Raw genomic sequence first — 21,614 nt, forward strand, 5'->3', positions numbered from 1 at the left:
GATTGAGGTAGTAACTAAGGCCTTATCCCAGTCCACTTTCTCAGCTGAATGTCAAGATTTTTTACTACAGCTTTTACATTTGGTATTAACTTGTAACTATTTTCTGTTTGGAGACCATTTTTATCTCCAGAGGAAGGGGACCGCCATGGGGTCCAATGTAGCCCCGACTTACGCCAACATGGCGGTCTCCTTCCTCGAGGAGACATACATCTATGTATCGCCCCACTTCCGACAAGTTCTGAGGTGGTGGCGATACATAGATGATATTTTTTTGATCTGGACGGGGTCGGAGGATGCACTTATGGAGTTTTTTCAATTTCTCAACACCATTGATCCTGATATCAAATTTACGTCGGAACACTCGTGTGAAAAAATACATTTTTTGGACACGGTTGTTTCCTTACATGATCGTGTGCTATCAACGAGCTTATATACTAAGCCTACCGATCGCAATACATTATTGAGATACAACAGTGCACACCCCAGAGCCATGGTCAAATCCCTTCCGTTGAGTCAATTTTACCGCGCAAAACGTATAGTGAGCAATAATGATGAATTATCAGGGGTTCTAAAAGATATGACACAGTCCTTTATAGACAGGGACTATCCAGTATCCCTATTGGAACAACATCTCATTTCTATTCAGGACAAATCACGTGCCGACCTCCTGACTAAAAGGGACAACAACATTAACAAACAAAACAAGAGAATTCCTCTAGTGACGGTATACACAGAAGAAAGTACACACATTCGACAAATCATTTTAAAACATTGGTCGGTCTTGAAGAGTGGACATGAGGGGATTGAGGAATTCCACCTTCCTCCCCTCATGTCATATAAAAGAACCAAGAACCTTAAGGATAGATTAATCCACACTGATATAGGTCCACAAAAAGAGCTGGGCCAAACTTTTTTGCGTAAGCCCAAATTGGGAAGTTTTCCATGTTTAAACTGCATTAATTGTAGATACATGCAAAAAGGCGGTGTTTTTGTACATCCGCAGACACAGAAAAAATACTACATAAAGCACTTTTTGACATGTGAATCCTCATTTGTTATATACATCCTTTGGTGCCCATGTCAATTATTATATATTGGAGAGACCTCATGGGACTTCAAAAGTAGAATTAACCAGCACCGCTACACCATCCGTAAAAAACGGATGGATCTTCCAGTCCCAAAACATTTTACTGATATGGGCCACAAGGAGAGGGACCTTAAATGCATGTTAGTTGATCATATTCCTACTCCACTGAGGGGTGGGGATAGACATGCTCTTCTCAAAAAATGTGAGATGCAATGGATTGCTAAACTCAATACAGTAAGACCACAGGGATTAAATGTAGACTATAGGCCCTGGTTATTGTCCTAGGTGATTGCACCCATGATTCTGCTTGTCTGCTCTTGAATGGAATAATATGTGGTTGTGCCCCCTGCTCATTGAACAGGGAGATCTTATGTTTTACATATTGTTTTTATTACCCTCAGGACTATGGTGAACATTATGCGCATTTACAGTAGAGACGAACGATGGAAGGTCTACTCATTGGACTATCATGGGACTCATGTATACAGATTTTTTTATTTTCCCTGTTTTCAAGTACAAATTTTGTTTACAAACACTTATAGAGTTGTGCTCTGAGCACAGCAAGACACGTGAACATGCTTTGCACGTGGCACGACTTATGACTTGATCTAATATATAAACAGGTTATCCTTACAAATTGATCGATTATTTCCTTGGCTGCTTTGTCCAGTTATGCGTTCTTTTGGATCTATATACATGCATATGGGTATATGTGAAGGAGCTATGTGACTTGGGGTTATCTGATCGATACATCCACAAGTTTAGATTCCCATATGGATTGACCTTTTGAGTGACTGATCTCGGGGAGAGAAGTGACAATTTTTACGGATATAGATAGTGGATATAGATAGTGTACCCCGTAATCTAGAGGATGATCCCGATCTGCCATGTTGGAATTCCAGGAATGGTATCCAACAAACAGGGGGGTAACTCAGCTTGTGACTGTATGATGACAACATCAGTCACATGTACTGAACTCCTCGATTAGACTAGGGGACCACTGAATAATTACTATACTGAATCTAAGATTGCATTGGAGAAGCGGCAAAATTTTTCGCTTATCACATAAAGCCTCTACGCATATAATAATGGTACTTCCAGTTATATAGGGTCACGTATTTCTCCCTGAGAGATCATTAGCTCATACATGTTTCTTTCCGGGTGAGTCGACACAATGTGGAGTGCGATTAGTCTCTGCCAAGTCGCATTGTTGGTATATTTTTTCTTATGCCTGTATTCTTGATCCCCCCCCAAAAAAATCTTTTTTTGGGATGGCTATATATCTTTAATATAGACAGTGCGGCCTAGGAACTTAATGTGTGCATTGTTTATATGTTTATATATTCACATCTTTAACATCTATATTAACATATGAACAGAGTTACACATATGCCTGTATCATTATCGAACACTTGGAGTTCCTGGTTGTCTATTCCGATCATGTGATATACTCTAACACATGACCGGGGGAGTGTCTACATTCCTGAAGGTCCTTAGACATGCGCAGTGTAATGCATGTCTGAGATGAGAGATCAGGTGATTAGAAGTCCCAGGAAGGTCCTTCAGACATGCGCAATGGTATGCCTGAGACGCCGGCATCCACGAGTACTGACCCCTCCGTACGTCTCTACAATGTTGTTCATCATTCTACTGAAGGTACACCTGCACATTTTAGTTATTTATATGATCGACACCTGAATCAATTATGATCGTTATTAAAGTATTGTCTTTGTATATTGTATATTAGACAGGTTAGGGGTATTATGTACACTGTATCACTGCACATAAATCTGTGATAGGATTTGATTGTATTAATATACTATTGACACTGCTTGTATTATGATTTTTTTATATATATTACTAGTAATGAATGTAATTTAACTATGGATTGTTCAATTATGAGATTGTGCTTAAATAGGCATAGAGCACTGCCCACTATGTCACTGCTTGAGGAAAATCCCATTGAGAGGATTGAAACGTCGCATGCTTGGTGAATAAAGTTTTTTTCATTTTCTTTACTACGTGGATGTGCTGCGGAATTCTTTTATTTTATATATATATATATATATATATATATATATATACATACATACATACCAGAAATAAGACAGCACTCCAAGACTTGAAAAAACTGTCTTTATTCACCCATGTGAAGCAGTAGCGGCGTTTCAGCTCACAACTGAGCCTTTCTCAAGCAAAGAAATACAAGCTTGTGCCTTCCTTAAATAGCACTCGAATAATCAGGTGACCAATGAACATACAGATCAAAAACATGTGACCAATTAACACGTGAAGACCATTTACCTGAGTCATGTGAGCAATTACATATGCAAAATATCCTAACACTTGATACATAAGATTGCACATATTTGTGTTACATCAAAACACAAGATTTACAGATGATGTGATTTTTATATGGCATGGAACGGAAGAAGAACTATCACTGTTTTTAAATGAGATAAATACAAATGAAAATAATATAAGATTTAAATTAAGTACAAGTAAAAAACAGATAGAATTTCTAGATTTGACTATTAAAGTGGAGGATGAAAAACTAATATGCCACACATATCAGAAAGAGGTAGCCAGAAATAGTTATATTTTATACACAAGCTGCCATCTACCAAGGTGGTTGTTGAACATCCCCAAGGGGCAATTTAGAAGGTTAAGGCGCAATTGCACAAAGGAAGAAGATTACATTAGAGAAGCGGCAGATATGAAAGAACAATTCCTTATCAAAAAATACTCCGCCAAACAGGTGGATAAATCCCTCAAAGAAGTATATAACATGGATAGAGGAGTATTCTTCGAAGAAAAAGAGAGTTTAGGGACAGACAAAGAAACAGATGAAAAAACAGACGATCTAATGAGGATTCTTCTACCCTATAGCGCACAATACAAGAAAATTGAAACCATTATAAATAATCACTGGCATCATGTCGTTAAAGACAAAATGACAGGACCTTATTTAACTAAGGGTCCCCGAATGGTATATACGTAGGCTCCAAATCTAGCTTTAAAAGGTAGCACCAACAATAAAAAATGGGAAAAAAAATACCAATCATAATATATTTAATTTAAAGGGATTTTACAGATGTAATAAGTGCAATAATTGTAAGAATACGAAATTTCCTAAAAAGACCAATAAGGCCTCCTCCACTACGAGTACATTCTCATATGAAATTGACAAATTTTTATCCTGCAACACATCCAACGTCCTATATTTAATTGAATGCCCTTGTAGAAAACAATATATAGGACGTACGAAAAGATTCTTAAAAACCAGGATAGGAGAGCACATGACGAAAATTAGGTCAGGATATGAGAAGCATTCACTGTCAAAACATTTTAAAATTTATCATAATGAGGATCCTTCTTTGTTGAAATTCCTTTGTGTTTGAAAAGATTGATGTACACTGGAGAGGAGGGGACCATATCTTGAATATGTCGCGACAGGAAGCAAGGTGTATATATGATTTTAACACCTTGCAACCTGAAGGTCTAAACGCGGACTTCGAGATATTTGGATTCCTATAACATGAGGTTTGGTGTTTTGCTATATTATAGACATGCCGATCTCCTCTTGATGTGGGGCCCCTCACCCTTACTCCCTCAGCAAACGTACAGTCGAGAAATGAACAAACAGCGAATCAAATATATTACTCAATAAAATAAAAATTTTAGCATTATAAAAATAATTTATTATTTTATTATTGATCTTAAGTAGTTTATGTATGTTATTATAAATTATGGTAGAAAATATCCACAATTTTATGAGCATTGGATATTAATTGTGTTAATGGTAGAGAGTGTTTATAATCTTGCGAATATGTACAATTAAGTGATTATCATAGATGAAGATATTGAACCTGTAACTTTATAGCGAGATGAGAATACTAAGTGTAAAAAATCGTATAAAAATATCGTACGAAAATTACATACGAATATATCCAGATGCGAATAATGAAGTGAACTAACTCCAAATCTCATAAGTTCCGAACCAGATTTTATAAAGAACTTCAATCAGAATAAAGGGTGGAACCTATATGAGTATATAAGGAAGCAAGGAGGATCTCAAACACCAGCTACTGATGAAGGGGTACGTGACCCCGAAACGCGTATAGCGATAGCGGATGAGATCCCGGCATTAAGAAGACACTGTACAGTATCTCAACTACCGGCAGTATTGCGAAAAAGTTTTATGGAATATCTGTGAGAGCAATTGTTCGTATAGAGGCTGGTACCGCCTCCTGAACAGAGCACAGATCACATGGAATTCCTCCAAGCTCCGATCACGTGAGATACCTTCAACACGTGGGACGCTGAACAGAAACCGGAAGAACTCCACCAAGCAATGCGGTAATCGAGACCAGGACAAGCCGCAGACCTGCATACGATATCGGGCAGAAGAAGAGGGGTGAGTGACCTGACTTGTAGTGGGACGCCATTACAGTCAGGAACAGAAAAAGATCGGGCTACTAGCAGTAAGTACGATTAATACACATGCATTAAACTAACCCCTGATTCACCAATACCACCCTGACTATATGTACCTGTGAATAACATGGACACAGCACATTGAACATTTGGCACCAGATGAATTATATTATTGTTCACATACCATCGACCGGTGTGAAGATATTTTAAAGGAACTTTTTGGAGAGTATATGGATATTTGATTTAATGAATTTCCAATACAGGATATTCATTTTTATTCATTTTATCAATTTTTATCATTTGTCTTTCTCAAAACTGCAAAATTTTATGAGATTTTATAGAATTGTATTCAAATGTTATATGATGTCATGTAATAAATGTGTTGTACCCTATGTGTAGCTGCAGATATTGAGTGCCCACTATATCACACTTTCTCCTATATACTCTAATGTGGTTGGGGTGAACCACACCTTAGTGTGAGCACCTGTTCATGTTATCAGGAGGGGTGAGCTACTATATATATACAAGATTATGAAAAATCCCTTTCACACACTCTTGGCATTCTCTTGATGAGCTTCAAGAGGTAGTCACCTGAAATGGTCTTCCAACAGTCTTGAAGGAGTTCCCAGAGATGCTTAGCACTTGTTGGCCCTTCACTCTGCGGTGCAGCTCACCCCAAACCATCTCGATTAGGTTCAGGTCCGGTGACTGTTGAGGCCAGGTCATCTGGCGCAGCACCCCATCACTCTCCTTCATGGTCAAATGGCCCTTACACAGCCTGGAGATGTGTTTGGGGTCATTGTCCTGTTGAAAAATAAATGATGGTCCAACTAGACGCAAACCGGATGGAATAGCATGCCACTGCAAGATGCTGTGGTAGCCATGCTGGTTCAGTATGCCTTAAATTTTGAATAAATCCCCAACAGTGTCACCCCCACACCATCACACCTCCTCCTCCATGCTTCACGGTGGGAACCAGGCATGTAGAGTCCATCCGTTCACCTTTTCTGCGTCGCACAAAGACACGGTGGTTGGAACCAAAGATATCAAATTTGGACTCATCAGACCAAAGCACAGATTTCCACTGGTCTAATGTCCATTCCTTGTGTTCTTTAGCCCAAACAAGTCTCTTCTGCTTGTTGCCTGTCCTTAGCAGTGGTTTCCTAGCAGATATTCTACCATGAAGGCCTGATTCACACAGTCTCCTCTTAACAGTTGTTCTAGAGATGTGTCTGCTGCTAGAACTCTATGTGGCATTGACCTGGTCTCTAATCTGAGCTGCTGTTAACCTGCGATTTCTGAGGCTGGTGACTCGGATGAACTTATCCTCCGCAGCAGAGGTGACTCTTGGTCTTCCTTTCCTGGGGTGGTCCACATGTGAGCCAGTTTCTTTGTAGCGCTTGATGGTTTTTGTGACTGCACTTGGGGACACTTTCAAAGTTTTCCCAATTTTTCGGACTGACTGACCTTAATTTCATAAATTAATGATGTCCACTCGTTTCTCTTTACTTAGCTGCTTTTTTCTTGCCATAATACAAATTCTAACAGTCTATTCAGTAGGACTATCAGCTGTGTATCCACCTGACTTCTCCACAACGCAACTGATGGTCCCAACCCCATTTATAAGGCAAGAAATCCCACTTATTAAACCTGACAAGGCACACCTGTGACGTGAAAACCATTTCAGGTGACTACGGCCTGGCCTCCACAGTCACCGGACCTGAACCCAATCGAGATGGTTTGGGGTGAGCTGGACCGCAGTGCTAAGCATCTTTGGGAACTCCTTCGAGACTGTTGGAAGACCATTTCAGGTGACTACCTCTTGAAGCTCATCAAGAGTGTGCAAAGCAGTAATCGAAGCAAAAGGTGGCTACTTTGAAGAACCTAGAATATGACATATTTTCAGTTGTTTTACACTTTTTTGTTATGTATATAATTCCACATGTGTTGATTCATAGTTTTGATGCCTTTAGTGTGAATCTACAATTTTCATAGTCATGAAAATAAAGAAAACTCTTTGAATGAGAAGGTGTGTCCAAACTTTTGGCCAACAAGTGCTAAGCATCTCTGGGAACTCCTTCAAGGCTGTTGGAAGACCATTTCAGGTGACTACCTCTTGAAGCTCATCAAGAGAATGCCAAGAGTGTGCAAAGCACTTATTCTCTTTGAATGAGAAGGTGTGTCCAAACTTTTGGTCTGTACTGTATGTGACAGTTCGCGGTGTTCCATTCGTATAGAATGAACTGGATGTTTTTTCCTGCGGTATTGTTTCCACTTTGTGTCAAATGAATCTCTGCTAGCAAGCGATATACATGGGAGATCCCCATTAGACTATCTATGGACCGTTATGGTGAGATGGTTCGGGGTATACCACATTTACGTGTGGTGTCCCCCTTACCTGACCACAACTTTGGAGGGGTTGATCCATCCGGGAGGTTGGATCCTTCTCCGATTGGCCCGGATAGTTACGTTGACACATTGGTAATACTGGTACCCTTCCAGAAACAAAGATGACACTTCTAAGTCGAGGTCACACTATGCGCATGCGCTGGCTTCCACATAGGAAATACAGTGGAGCCGGGCTATTGGCGATGTAGTGGAGCCGGGCTGCATGCGCAACTTGGCGTGAGAGGTATGTGCAGTACTAGTTAAAAATGCCACTTTTGGCCAGTATTCACATCGACGTGCGGTATTATCGGACATAGTCAAACGCCCTTTTCTTTCAGTCTACGTGGTTGATGATTTTAATTATTTATATATTATTTATTAATTTCACATCGATTAAATCCACTGTGGTTGCGTACATACGCACTTTGGTAAATACACTATTAAATGTAAAGTGTTTGGATGTAACACAAATATGTGCAATCTTATCTATCAAGTGTTAGGATAGTTTGCATATGTAATTGTTCACATGACTCAATTAGGTAAATGGTCTTCACATGTTAATTGGTCACATGTTTTTGATCTGTATGTTCATTGGTCACCTGATTATTCGAGTGCTATTTAAGGAAGGCACAAGCTTGTATTTCTTTGCTTGAGAAAGGCTCAGTTGTGAGCTGAAACGTCACTACTGCTTCACATGGGTGAATAAAGACACAGTTTTTTCAAGTCTTGGAGTGCTGTCCTATTTCTGGTATAGACATATATATATATATATATATATACACATACATAAAAAGCAGGGCAGCACTCCTTTGCCAACTGAAAGATGGATGCCAGTGGTGATCCCTCGATTCAGGGTGATGAACAAGTAATGAAATTCCGCGGCACTCCTTAAAGATGAAAAAATGTGCTATTTAACAACACATGTCATACAGCAACGTTTCCAAACTTTTGGTCTGTACTGTATATATTCGTTCATTTAATTTCCAACAATTCGATTTATATCTAATTCAATTTAATTTATTTTTTATTTATATATTATACTATACAATCACCTAATGTCACGGAAGGTGTACAGGTAACAAGACAATACAAAATGAACATATGAGTCACTGGATCCAAAACTAAGGAACAAAAAGGGAGACCCCTGCATAAGACCTGGCACTCTCCCTGACTGCTCAGCCTATGCGAACATCCCAATGGTAGATGATCGCATATCCTCGTACCTCGACTGTATAACACCTAAACACCCTATAATAGTGAGCGGACACGACCACCGGCTCCCTACACTAGACACGAAGGGAGTCAGGGTCACCTGGGATCCAGCAAACAGAAAATAACAAATGAATGTACAACACTTATCTTGTAGAAAACTGGGAAATAGGATCAGCATGCACACACACTCCAGGAAGTTGTATAAATCGCACACTAATGCATTATGGGGGGGAATTTAAAGGGATGCAATCAGTCCAACTACAAGACAGCTGAGAGAGGTTAACGAGATGAGGAACTGAAAACCAAAACAAAGAAAGCTCAAGGAGGAGGTTCTGAAAGGCATCTGTCAGAGCTTCTCAGATGTCTGGTTGTGACAGTACCCCTCCCTCTACGAGTGGACTCCGGACACTCAGAGCCCACCTTCTCAGGATGGGACCTATGGAAAGCCCTGATGAGACGAGTGGCCTTAATGTCCGTCACTGGGACCCACATCCTCTCCTCAGGACCATAACCCTCCCAATGAACGAGGTACTGGAGAGAACCGCGGACAACACGAGAATCCACAATCCTAGAGACCTGAAATTCAAGATTACCATCAACCATAATCGGAGGAGGAGGCAAAGACGAGGGTACAATGGGTTGAACATAAGGTTTTAATAAGGACTTATGAAAAACATTATGGATCTTCAAAGTCTGAGGAAGATCAAGACGGTAGGCAACAGGATTGATGACAGACAGGATTTTGTAAGGCCCAATAAACTTAGGACCCAACTTCCAGGAGGGAACCTTCAATTTGATATTCTTGGTAGACAACCACACCAGATCACCCACATTCAGGTCCGGACCAGGCACACGTCTCTTATCTGCCACACGCTTATATCTCTCACTCATGCTCTTTAGATTATCCTGAATCTTTTGCCAAATCAATGACAAAGATGAGGAGAATCTGTCCTCATCAGGTAAACCAGAAGACCCCTCTCCCGAGAAAGTCCCAAACTGCGGATGAAACCCATAGGCACCAAAAAATGGTGACTTATCAGAGGACTCCTGACGACAGTTATTTAAAGCAAACTCAGCAAGGGACAAAAAAGATCACCAATCCTCCTGATTCTCCTCCACAAAACAGCGCAGATATGTCTCTAGATTCTGATTGGCGCCAGAGGCGTAGCTAGAGTTCTTTGGGCCCCGGGGCAAACTTTGAATTGGGCCCCCCCCCACCAGTCATACACAGGGGACTGGCATGGCATCAAATCCTTCATAGAGGCCCGGCCTTGGGGGCAAAATCATGAAATATATACAGAGCGGTCAAAAAATGTAATATATACACAGGAGACAAATGTAATATATACAGAGGGGGCAAAATGTATATATATATACCCTCTGCGCCTGCGATCGTTACGCCCCTGCCTTTATATAAATCCATTTTGCCCCCTCTGTATATATTACATTTGTCCCCTGTGTATATATTACATTTTTTGCCCGCTCTGTATATATTTCAATTATTTTCACTTTGCCCCTATATATGTCATTATTTTGTCCCCCAGGCTGGGCCCCTATGAAGGATTTGCTGCCATGCCAGTCCCCTGTGTATTACCACTGTGCCATGCTGCCAGGTGCCCCTCTGTGAGTTATGAAGCCAGCGGTGTGTGCACATTTACACACCTTCTCTGAGGAGACTTCTCCACTCCCGTCATCCGGCGTGCGCCGCGGGCCCAAGGGATCCCGCGAGATTACAGCAAGAAAGCAGCGCCGAATTGGTGGAGGCGGGGCCGGGATGTAATTCACTGTGAGCGCAGCGCTGTGCCGCCGGTCAGGCATGAACTGACTGGGCATTATTAAAGTAAGATTAAAAAATGTTAAATCACTTGCGTGCGGGGCTGTGGAGACCGCGATCATTAGGACTTGCAAGTGGGGCCCTCTGGGCCCCCCTGGCTTAGGGGCCCGGTCGCAACCGCGACCGCTGCGACCCCTATAGTTACGCCACTGATTCGCGCGCTCTGTCTGGCCATTCGACTGCGGGTGGAACGCAGAAGAGAATGACAACCGAACCCCCAAGCGAGAACAGAAAGCCTTCCAGAATCTGGAAACAAACTGCGTGCCCCTATCAGAGACTATGTCTGAAGGAATACCATGCAATTTGACAATGTGATCAATAAATGCCTGTGCCAGCGTCTTAGCATTGGGCAAACCAGGAAAATGGATGAAATGCACCATTTTGCTAAAACGGTCCACCACCACCAGAATCACAGTCTTCCCCGAGGAACGAGGCAGGTCCGTTAAGAAGTCCATGGACAGATGTGTCCAAGGACGGGAAGGAATGGGTAAGGGAAGGAGAGGACCTGATGGCCGTGAATGAGGGACTTTGGCACGAGCGCAAGTCTCGCAGGCAGCCACAAAACCCTCAACCGACTTACAAAGCGCAGGCCACCAGAATCTCCGAGCGATGAGATCCACTGTGGCATTTCCCCCCGAGTGCCCAGCAAGGACAGTATCGTGGTGTTCCTTAAAAATCTTGTGTCTTAAAGCGAGAGGCACAAACAACCTCCCAGGAGGACAAAGATCAGGAGCCTCTCACTGGGCTACCTGCACCTCTGCCTCCAATTCAGGAAAAAGAGCAGAGACCACCACACCTTCAGCCAAAATGGGACTCGGGTCTTCAAAATTCCCACCTCCCGGGAAACAATGTGACAGGGCATCTGCCTTCACATTCTTAACCCCAGGGCGGGATGCGGAAACAAAATTAAACCTTGAAAAGAACAAAGACCATCTGGCCTGTTTCGGGTTCAGACGCTTGGCGATTTTTATGGTCAGTAAACACGGTAATAGGGTGTCTGGCTCCCTCTAGCCAATGGCGCCATTCCTCAAAAGCCAATTTGATGGCCAACAACTCCCTATCTCCCACATCGTAATTTCTCTCTGCGGAGGAGTTTCTTCGAGAAAAAGGCACACGGTCGCCATTTGGCAGGAGAGGAACCCTGAGACAAGACCGCACCCACACCCACCTCAGAAGCATCAACCTCAACTATGAAGGGTAGAGAAATATCAGGTTGTACCAAGATGGGAGCGGAAGCAAAACTCTCCTTGATATTAGAAAAGGCCTTACGCGCCTCTACCGACCAGGAAGAAAAATCTACCCCCTTTCTGGTCATATCAGTGAGTGGTTTAACAACAGAGGAATAATTCAAAATAAACTTCCTGTAATAATTGGCAAAGCCCAAAAAACGCATCAGCGCCTTCTGATTCTCAGGAAGCTCCCACTCAAGCACAGCGCGGACCTTCTCGGGGTCCATGGGAAAACCAGAAGCGGAGAGAAGAAACCCCAGAAATTGAATTTCTGGGACCGCAAACACACATTTTTCCAGTTTCGCGTATAATTTATTCTCCCGCAGGATGAGCAAGACCTGACATAAGTGTTCCTTATGAGTTTTGAAATCAGGAGAAAAAATCAAAATGTCATCCAAATACACTAATACAAATTTTCCCATTAAATGATAAAAAATGCTGTTCACGAAATGCTGAAAAACGGCTGGGGCATTCATCAAACCAAAAGGCATAACCAAATTCTCAAAATGGCCCTCAGGGGTATTGAAGGCCGTCTTCCATTCGTCTCCTTCTCTGACCCTGACCAGGTTGTATGCCCCTCTTAGATCTAATTTGGAAAAGACTTTAGCCCCAACAATCTGTTTAAACAGGTCCGGGATCAGAGGAAGCGGATAAGGGTCACAAATAGTGATACTGTTCAGCTCCCTGAAATCCAGACAAGGTCTTAAAGAACCATCTTTTTTCTTAACAAAGAAAAAAACAGCAGCAACAGGTGACTTTGAGGGTCGTATGTGTCCTTTTCTCAGACTCTCAGAGATATAAGCACGCATAGCGACCCTTTCAGGTTGGGAAAGATTGTTTAAACGAGATTTAGGCAGCTTGGCGCCTGGGATGAGATTAATAGGGCAATCGTACTCCCTGTGCAGGGGCAAATCCTGAACTCCACTCTCAGAGAAGACATCCGAAAATTCTGAGAGAAAAGGTGGTACAGTCTCTAGTAGAAACCTCAGAAACAGATGTCGTGAGGCAATTCTCTCTGCAAAAGTCACTCCAACCATTTATTTGCCTCGCTTGCCAATCAATGGTAGGGTTATGTTTAGTGAGCCAGGGTAGCCCCAACACAAGAGGAGTAGGTAATCCGCTAAGGACGAAACATGACACATCCTCAACATGAGCATCACTCACAATTAAACGGATATTGTGAACTATGCCCTTTAATGATTTCTGAGAAAGTGGAGCGGAATCGATAGCAAAGACAGGAATATCCTTTCCCAAAGTGCACACCTGGAAACCATGAGTTATCGCAAATTGATTATCAATGAGATTGACAGCTGCTCCACTATCTACAAAAATCTCACAAAAAATGTTCTTGCTCTCTAGCGCCACCCAGGCAGGCAGGACAAAACGGGAACTACAAGCAAACGGAAAACCTTCAATTTCCGCCTCAACCCTGCCAATAGTCACAGATGGAACATTTTTAAAAGATTTTTTCCTTTTTGTTTCTTTTTTACTCCCAAAAAACTGCCTGAATCTCCTAGAGGGACAAACATTTGCCAAATGATTTATACCTCCACAACAAAAACAAACCTTCCCATGCGGGCTAAATCTTCTATTGTCAGAGGCAATCAACCCCAGCTGCATGGGCTCCTGCTCAGAAGGGGCTGACAGCGACTGAGACCCCTGCGCACAGAATGAGACCGCTGCACTGTCCTGGGATTGAGTATGATAGGAAGGAGTGATCTCTCCTCTCTCTCTATGACGCCTGTCAATACGAACGGCCTGAGACATAGCAGTGTCCAAGGAGATAGGCCTCTCATGAAAGGCAAATGCATCTTTCAATCCCTCTGAAAGACCATGGCAAAATTGACTTCGGAGTGCAGCATCATTCCAACCATTATCAGCTGCCCATCTCCGAAATTCTGAGCAGTATATCTCTGCGGATTGTTTACCCTGGCATAAGAGACGTAGACTAGACTCAGCCAAAGCAATACGATCCGGATCATCATATATCTGACCCAGGGCTGAAAATAATTCATCCACTGAACGGAGGGGCCGTGCCCCCACCGGTAGCGAAAAGGCCCACGACTGAGCGTTACCCCTGAGCAGCGATATAATGATCCCCACCCTCCGTTCCTCATTACCAGAGGAATGGGGAAGAAGGCAAAAATGGAGTTTGCAAGCCTCTCTAAAACGCACAAAATTCTCACTACCCCCGGAGAACGTATCCGGGAGCGAGATCTTAGGGTTAGAACAAACTCCATGAATGCAAGCTGAACCGGTCACTATAAACTGAGAAAGAGTCTTACGGAGATCAGCTACCTCCAATGAAAGACCCTGAAAGCGTTCAGTCAAAAGTGAAACCGGATCCATGCTTGAGACGGTTTTGGCGGTTTATAATGTCACGGAAGGTGTACAGGTAACAAGACAATACAAAATGAACATATGAGTCACTGGATCCAAAACTAAGGAACAAAAAGGGAGACCCCTGCATAAGACCTGGCACTCTCCCTGACTGCTCAGCCTATGCGAACATCCTAATGGTAGATGATCGCATATCCTCGTACCTCGACTGTATAACACCTGAACACCCTATAATAGTGAGGGGACACGACCACCGGCTCCCTACACTAGACACGGAGGGAGTCAGGGTCACCTGGGATCCAGCAAACATAAAATCACAAATTAATGTACAACACTTATCTTGTAGAAGACTGGGAAATAGGATCAGCATGCACACACACTCCAGGAAGTTGTATAAACCGCACACTAATGCATTATGGGGAGGAATTTAAAGGGATGCAATCAGTCCAACTACAAGACAGCTGAGAGAGGCTAACGAGATGAGGAACTGAAAACCAAAACAAAGAAAGCTCAAGGAGGAGATTCTGAAAGGCATCTGTCAGAGCTTCTCAGATGTCTGGTTGTGACACCTAAAGAATTATTAGGAACACCTATTCTATTTCTCATTAACCTGCTCAGGACCGCCGTACGCAGGATTGCGTCCTGGCGGCGGCCCTGCTCTTCTGGGTGGACGCATATACGCGTCCTCCCGCGATAGCCAACATTTCCTGTGAAGGCGCGCGCGTTCACAGGAACGGAAGGTAAGCGAGTGGATCTCCAGCCTGCCAGTGGTGATCGTTCGCTGGCAGGCTGGAGATGCGATTTTTTTAACCCCTAACAGGTATATTAGACGCTGTTTTGATAACAGCGTCTAATATACCTGCTACCTGGTCCTCTGGTGGTCCCTTTTGCTTGGATAGATCACCAGAGGACACAGGTAGCTCAGTAAAGTAGCACCAAACACCACTACACTACACCCCCCCCCTGTCACTTATTAACCCCTTATGAACCACTGATCACCCCATATAGACTCCCTGATCACCCCCCTGTCATTGATCACCCCCCTGTAAGGCTCCATTCAGACATCCGTATGATTTTTACGGATCCACAGATCGGATCCGCAAAACACATACGGACGTCTGAATGGAGCCTTACAGGGGGGTGATCAATGACAGGGGGGTGATCACCTCATATACACTCCGTGATCACCCCCTGTCATTGATCACCCCCCTGTAAAGCTCCATTCAGACATCCGTATGATTTTTACGGATCCACGGATCGGATCCGCAAAACACATACGGACGTCTGAATGGAGCCTTACAGGGGGGTGATCAATGACAGGGGGGTGATCACCTCATATACACTCCGTGATCACCCCCTGTCATTGATCACCCCCCTGTAAAGCTCCATTCAGACATCCGTATGATTTTTACGGATACATGGATCGGATCCGCAAAACACATACGGACGTCTGAATGGAGCCTGATAGGGGGTGATCACCTCATATACACTCCCTGATCACCCCCTGTCATTGATCACCCCCCTGTAAGGCTCCATTCAGACGTCCGTATGATTTTTACGGATCCACGGATCGGATCCGCAAAACACATACGGACGTCTGAATGGAGCCTTACAGGGGGGTGATCAATGACAGGGGAGTAATCAATGACAGGGGGGTGATCAGGGAGTCTATATGGGTGATCACCCCCCTGTAAGGCTCCATTCAGACATTTTTTTGGCCAATGTTAGCGGAAATAGTTTTTTTTTTCTTACAAAGTCTCATATTCCACTAACTTGTGTCAAAAAATAAAATCTCACATGAACTCACCATACCCCTCACGGAATCCAAATGCGTAAAATGTTTTAAACATTTATATTCCAGACTTCTTCTCACGCTTTAGGGCCCCTAAAATGCCAGGGCAGTATAAATACCCCACATGTGACCCCATTTCGGAAAGAAGACACCCCAAGGTATTCCGTGAGGGGCATATTGAGTCCATGAAAGATTTACATTTTTGTCCCAAGTTAGCAAAAAGGGAGACTTTGTGAGAAAATACAAAAAAAAAAAATTTCCGCTAACTTGTGCCAAAAAATAATAATAATAATTCTATGAACTCGCCATGCCACTCATTGAATACCTTGGGGTGTCTTCTTTCCAAAATGGGGTCACATGTGGGGTATTTATACTGCCCTGGCATTTTAGGGGCCCGAAAGCGTGAGAAGAAGTCTGGGATCCAAATGTCTAAAAATGCCCTCCTAAAAGGAATTTGGGCCGCTTTGCGCATCTAGGCTGCAAAAAAGTGTCACACATCTGGTATTGCCATACTCAGGGGAAGTTGGGGAATGTGTTTTGGGGTGTCATTTTACATATACCCATGCCGCAATGCATCTGGACAGAATCCGACACGCTCGTCTGCAAGGGGCCTAAGGCAGAACTTCGCATTACTCAATTGCAGGAGACCAGATCTCACAGATCCACCTCGACCAAGCACACTGCACTTTCTTCTAGATCCTCTCGCTCCAGAAGTTCAACATTAAGTGACAAGCTAATAGAAATCCGTGCTGATGCGGAATCAAAAAAAGTGCGAAGCTCTTTTACCAGAAAGGAAGCAGAATTAGGCCTCATGCACACGACAGTTGTTGTGTCCTGTGTCCGTTGTTCCGTTTTCCGTGATTTTCTGCGGACCCATTGACTTTCAATGGGTCCGTGGAAAACTCGGCTAATGCACCGTTTGTCATCCACGTCCGTGATCCGTGTTTCCAGTCCGTGAAAAAAATATGACCTGTTCCTATTTTTTTCACAGACAACGGTTTGCGGACCCATTCAAGTAAATGGGTCCGTGAAAAAACATGGAGGCACACAAGATTGTCAACTGCGTCCGCGCATCCGCGTCTGTTTTTTTCCAATCATTTGCATGGCAAACTTGACTTCGATTTTTTTTTACTTTCCTTCATGTCTGGTGATCCTCCAAAAATAAAGGAAGACACACGGAAACAAAAACGGATCATGGAACAACGAAACCCCGTTTTGCGGACCGATAAAAACAACTGTTGTGTGCATGAGGCCTTAGGGTACTTTCACACTAGCATTTTTCTTTTATGGCATAGAGTTCCGTCACAGGGGCTCTATACCGGAAAAGAACTGATCAGGCATATCCCCATGCATTTTGAATAGAGAGTAATACGTTCAGGATGCATCAGGATATCTTCAGTTCAGTCATTTTGACTGATCAGGCAAAAGATAAAACTGTAGCATTCTACAGTTTTATCTCCGGCGAAAAAAAACTGAAGACTTGCCTGAATGCCGGATCCATCATTTTTCCCCTTAGCAATTTATTAGTGCCGACCGGTAAAAATTTGAAAAAAGGTACGGTTGCACCAACACCTCTTCGTGGCCAAACTCTTGCAAAGGCCAAACTCCCAGCCATTCGTGAACAGGCTCTATCCAGATTCAACTCATTTCAACGAACACTAAAGAACAGGCCTGAAATGAAGGACCACTTCATCGACTTTACGAAAAGGATCTTTGACAATGATCACGCCGAACCAGCGCCACCACTTCAAAGACACGATGAGTTCTGGTACCTGCCTTTTTTTGGAGTGTATCATCCACGCAAGCCAAAACAAATCAGGATAGTATTTGACTCCAGTGCCAAGCATCAAGGCGTATCCCTAAACGATGTTCTTCTCACTGGCCTGAATCTAACCAACAACCTTATAGGTGTACTTTTAAGGTTTAGAAGAGAGCCAGTTGCCGTAACTGCTGACATTGAGCAAATGTTTCATTGCTTCATTATATGCAAAGACCATAGGAACTTATGAGATTATTGAATACTGCATGAAGGTACATGTTTTTGGAAATAGTCCCTCACCGGTTATCAACGCTGTTGCAATATGCACTGCTGTTGCTATATACGGTTTACAAAGGACTGCCCTTGATGGAGAAAAGGAGTATATCGCAGGTGGTTGACACTTTGTTGAGAGAGACTTTTATGTTGACGATGGATGAAGAAGCCATAGCCCTGCTCCAAAGGACACAAGCAAATAGTGGCAAAAAGAAGAGAAAGGAGCTCATAGGTTAAATAAGTTAGATAATGTGGCCTCTGTACAGGAGAAGTGGTTTTGCTCACCTATTTAGGTTGCATCAGATTAGGTGCAACCACAATAAAGGCCTGGGTGAAGATGGTTGTTGGTTGGCGCAGCCAGACTTATCCAAACACCTTAGGCGGGAGCCAAGGACGCCACTCAGGTGAACACAGGATACTGTAGAAACGCTAGACCACAGAAATCAAGCAGGCTCATGGATGGTACCAGGCGCAATATCACAACCAAGTGTTAAAGTAGATTTCAGTTTATTCAAAGATGACACGTTTTTTGGTACAATACCCCTTTATCAAGTCTGAAAGGTCACAGCAAAAGCAGGGACGCAGCCGCTGTTTGTCAGCACGAGGGGCGCCGCGCCTCCACGCTGCTACACCTCAGCATCCCTTGCTACGAGTCAGAGAAAAGAGCTTCACATCTTCTCAGACGCATCTACTGAGGCCATAGTGGCTGTTGCCTACCTCAAGGTGAGAGACTCCTCTAATCAAACCCACATAGGGTTTCTGTTTGGGAAAACTAAGTTAGCACCTAAGCCTGAGCACACAATTCCTAGGCGTGAACTTTGTGGTACTGTGCTAACTATAGAAATTGCAGATTTCATACTGTGTGAGCTAGACATTCAGATTGATGACACCAAATCCTACACAGACAGCAAAGTTGTTCTGGGCTTCATATACAACCAGACTAAATGTTTATATGTGTATGTCAGCAAACGTGTAGAAAGAATCAGGAAATCATCTAAACCTGAACAATGGCATTATGTTCTATCTGAAATTAATTCTGCCATAATCAATCCAAGACCACTTGTTCCAGTGTCTACAGATCCAGAGACCCCAACTATTCTTACCCCAGCTACCCTGCTTACCCATAAGCTTGGGTCGGTTCCTGTTTCACCTGGAAACTTTAAAGCAGGAAATCTGTGCTATGACCAGTGGAAGCGAGTACAACACCTCGCCAACTGCTTCTGGAATCATTAGAAGATGGAGTATCTTTCTACTCTGCAAGGACACAGGAAATGGCAACACCTGAACCCTAACATACAAGTTGGAGATCTCGTTCTGCTCAAGGACCAGCAAGCCAAAAGAATCGAGTGGCCTATGGGACTTATTGTAAAGAGCGTTCCTAGTGATGACGGTAAGGTACGCAAGGTGGAGGTGAAAGTTGCAAGACAAGGGACTGTAAAGATTATTATTCTGCTCTTGCCCTTTGAAGAATGAACTTTTTTTGAATATGCTGCTGGATCCTACCCATGACTTCAAGAAGGAAGTGTCTTGAACTTTAATTGATACAACTTGAAGCCTTACATTATAATTGTTGCATTATACGCATGTTCTCTTATGTCTTTCAGGTCTTCAAACTTCAAAGCAAATTGTACCGTTATTTATTTGTATTTGTATAACTACCCTGGGAGAGATCTTAGAAGTTCAAATAGACTGAAGACTCAGGAGTCTATCTGACAGATCTCTCCCCTTTTTTCATTGTTGCAGACAGGTTTCCATTCCTTCGCAGATGCTGCTCATTATCAGTCAGGTGGCTCTTTATATGTTCCGCCTCTCACTTGTTTCCCTGCAGCTGATAGTTCTTCTGCTAGTGTAGTGGTTCTCCTGTTCCAGTTACATCTCAAGCTAAGTCCTTTTTACTTTTCTTGGTGTGTCTGTCCTGACTAGGCCTCAGGGAGACACTAGCTCCTTCAGTTTGTAAAGAGACGGTTGCCTCTTTCCCTGTTCCCTAAGCTGAGGGTTTGGTACAGTGTTTCAGCACTCAGGTTCCTGTGCATGTGCATTTCTACCATTGAGATTTGCACATGTTGTTAGCAGCTTAGGGAGAGTATCAGGGAATGCTAGGAGGTGACCTGTTTATTCTCTAGGTTTGGGGCCCAGTCTGTTGTTGTTTAGTTACGGTTCCCTTTGGTTGTCTTTACTTCCCCGTACTTCCAGTGACGCCGTTATTGTATAAATAGTGACATTTACAATGCCAGACGGTGAGTATGCCCCTATCCATCTTTTTAGAAAAAATACTGACCCCACTAGTAAAAAAATGACACGTTCCTTCCTCCTTGACACATCACATTTTCTATCTATCATTCAAAACTTCACCAATATTACTACTGAGGACCTTCTGATAACACTTGATGTCAACAGTCTCTATACCTCCATCTCACATGACAAAGGCATTCAGGCAGTCAAAACACTCTTAACCACTTCTGATTACTCTACAGACACACAAAAGTTCTGCACAGACCTACTTAGATTCGTACTGGTGAATAACTACTTTATGTTTGGGGATGACTATTATGTACAGCAGCGGGGTACAGCCATGGGGGCCAATGTGGCGCCGCCATATGCCAATGCATTCATGGCCAAATTTGAAGAAGACCTAGTCTATACCAACCCCCTCTTCCTGACCCATGCCAAAATTTGGCATCGATACATCAACGACATTTTTTGCATTTGGCACGGCGATGTAAACTCATTTACTGAATTCACTGAATATATCAATAGCCAAGATCCCGACCTAACTTTCACCTCCCATACAGATGTGTTATCCATCAGTTTCCTGGACACAATAGTCTTAAAAACAGAGACAGGTACCCTCACGACAGATCTATACACCAAACCTACTGACCGGAATACCCTATTACATTTTTCCAGCTGCCATCCAAAAAATACAACAAAATCCCTACCACGCTCACAGTTCAAAAGAGTAACCAGGATAGTAGGAAATCCCGCCTTGAAAGAACAGCGACTTACTGAGATGTCCAACAAATTCCAAAATAGAGGCTACCCCACTTCCCTACTCACCAAAGAACTTGCACTTGCCACATCCACTGCACCTGCACCACCTAAGACTATATCCCCACCACGAGTCCCTCTAGTGGTAACTTATCATCCGTTCGTCCCGAAGATTCAGTCCATTGTTAAAAAACATTGGCCTCTCCTTCAACAGTCTTACCCTGAAGTCGTTGAATTCAAACATCCCTTCCGGATGTGTTATAAAAGACCGAATA

The 21,614-nt window shown here is 43.1% G+C and overlaps 1 protein-coding gene across 1 annotated transcript in view; it reads left to right on the forward strand.

Moving 5' to 3' along the window:
* Window positions 1-2,704: 2,704 nt before the first annotated feature.
* Window positions 2,705-21,614, forward strand: part of PIAS4 (protein inhibitor of activated STAT 4) — a 95,134-nt gene continuing 76,224 nt past the window's right edge. Inside the window, exon 1 of the mRNA XM_044268460.1 lies at window positions 2,705-2,743. Coding sequence (XP_044124395.1) covers window positions 2,720-2,743 — 24 coding nt within the window. The 5' untranslated portion in view covers window positions 2,705-2,719. The remainder of the gene's footprint in view (window positions 2,744-21,614) is intronic.

This window comes from Bufo gargarizans, chromosome 1, assembly GCF_014858855.1.
Source record: "Bufo gargarizans isolate SCDJY-AF-19 chromosome 1, ASM1485885v1, whole genome shotgun sequence".
NCBI lineage: Eukaryota > Metazoa > Chordata > Amphibia > Anura > Bufonidae > Bufo > Bufo gargarizans.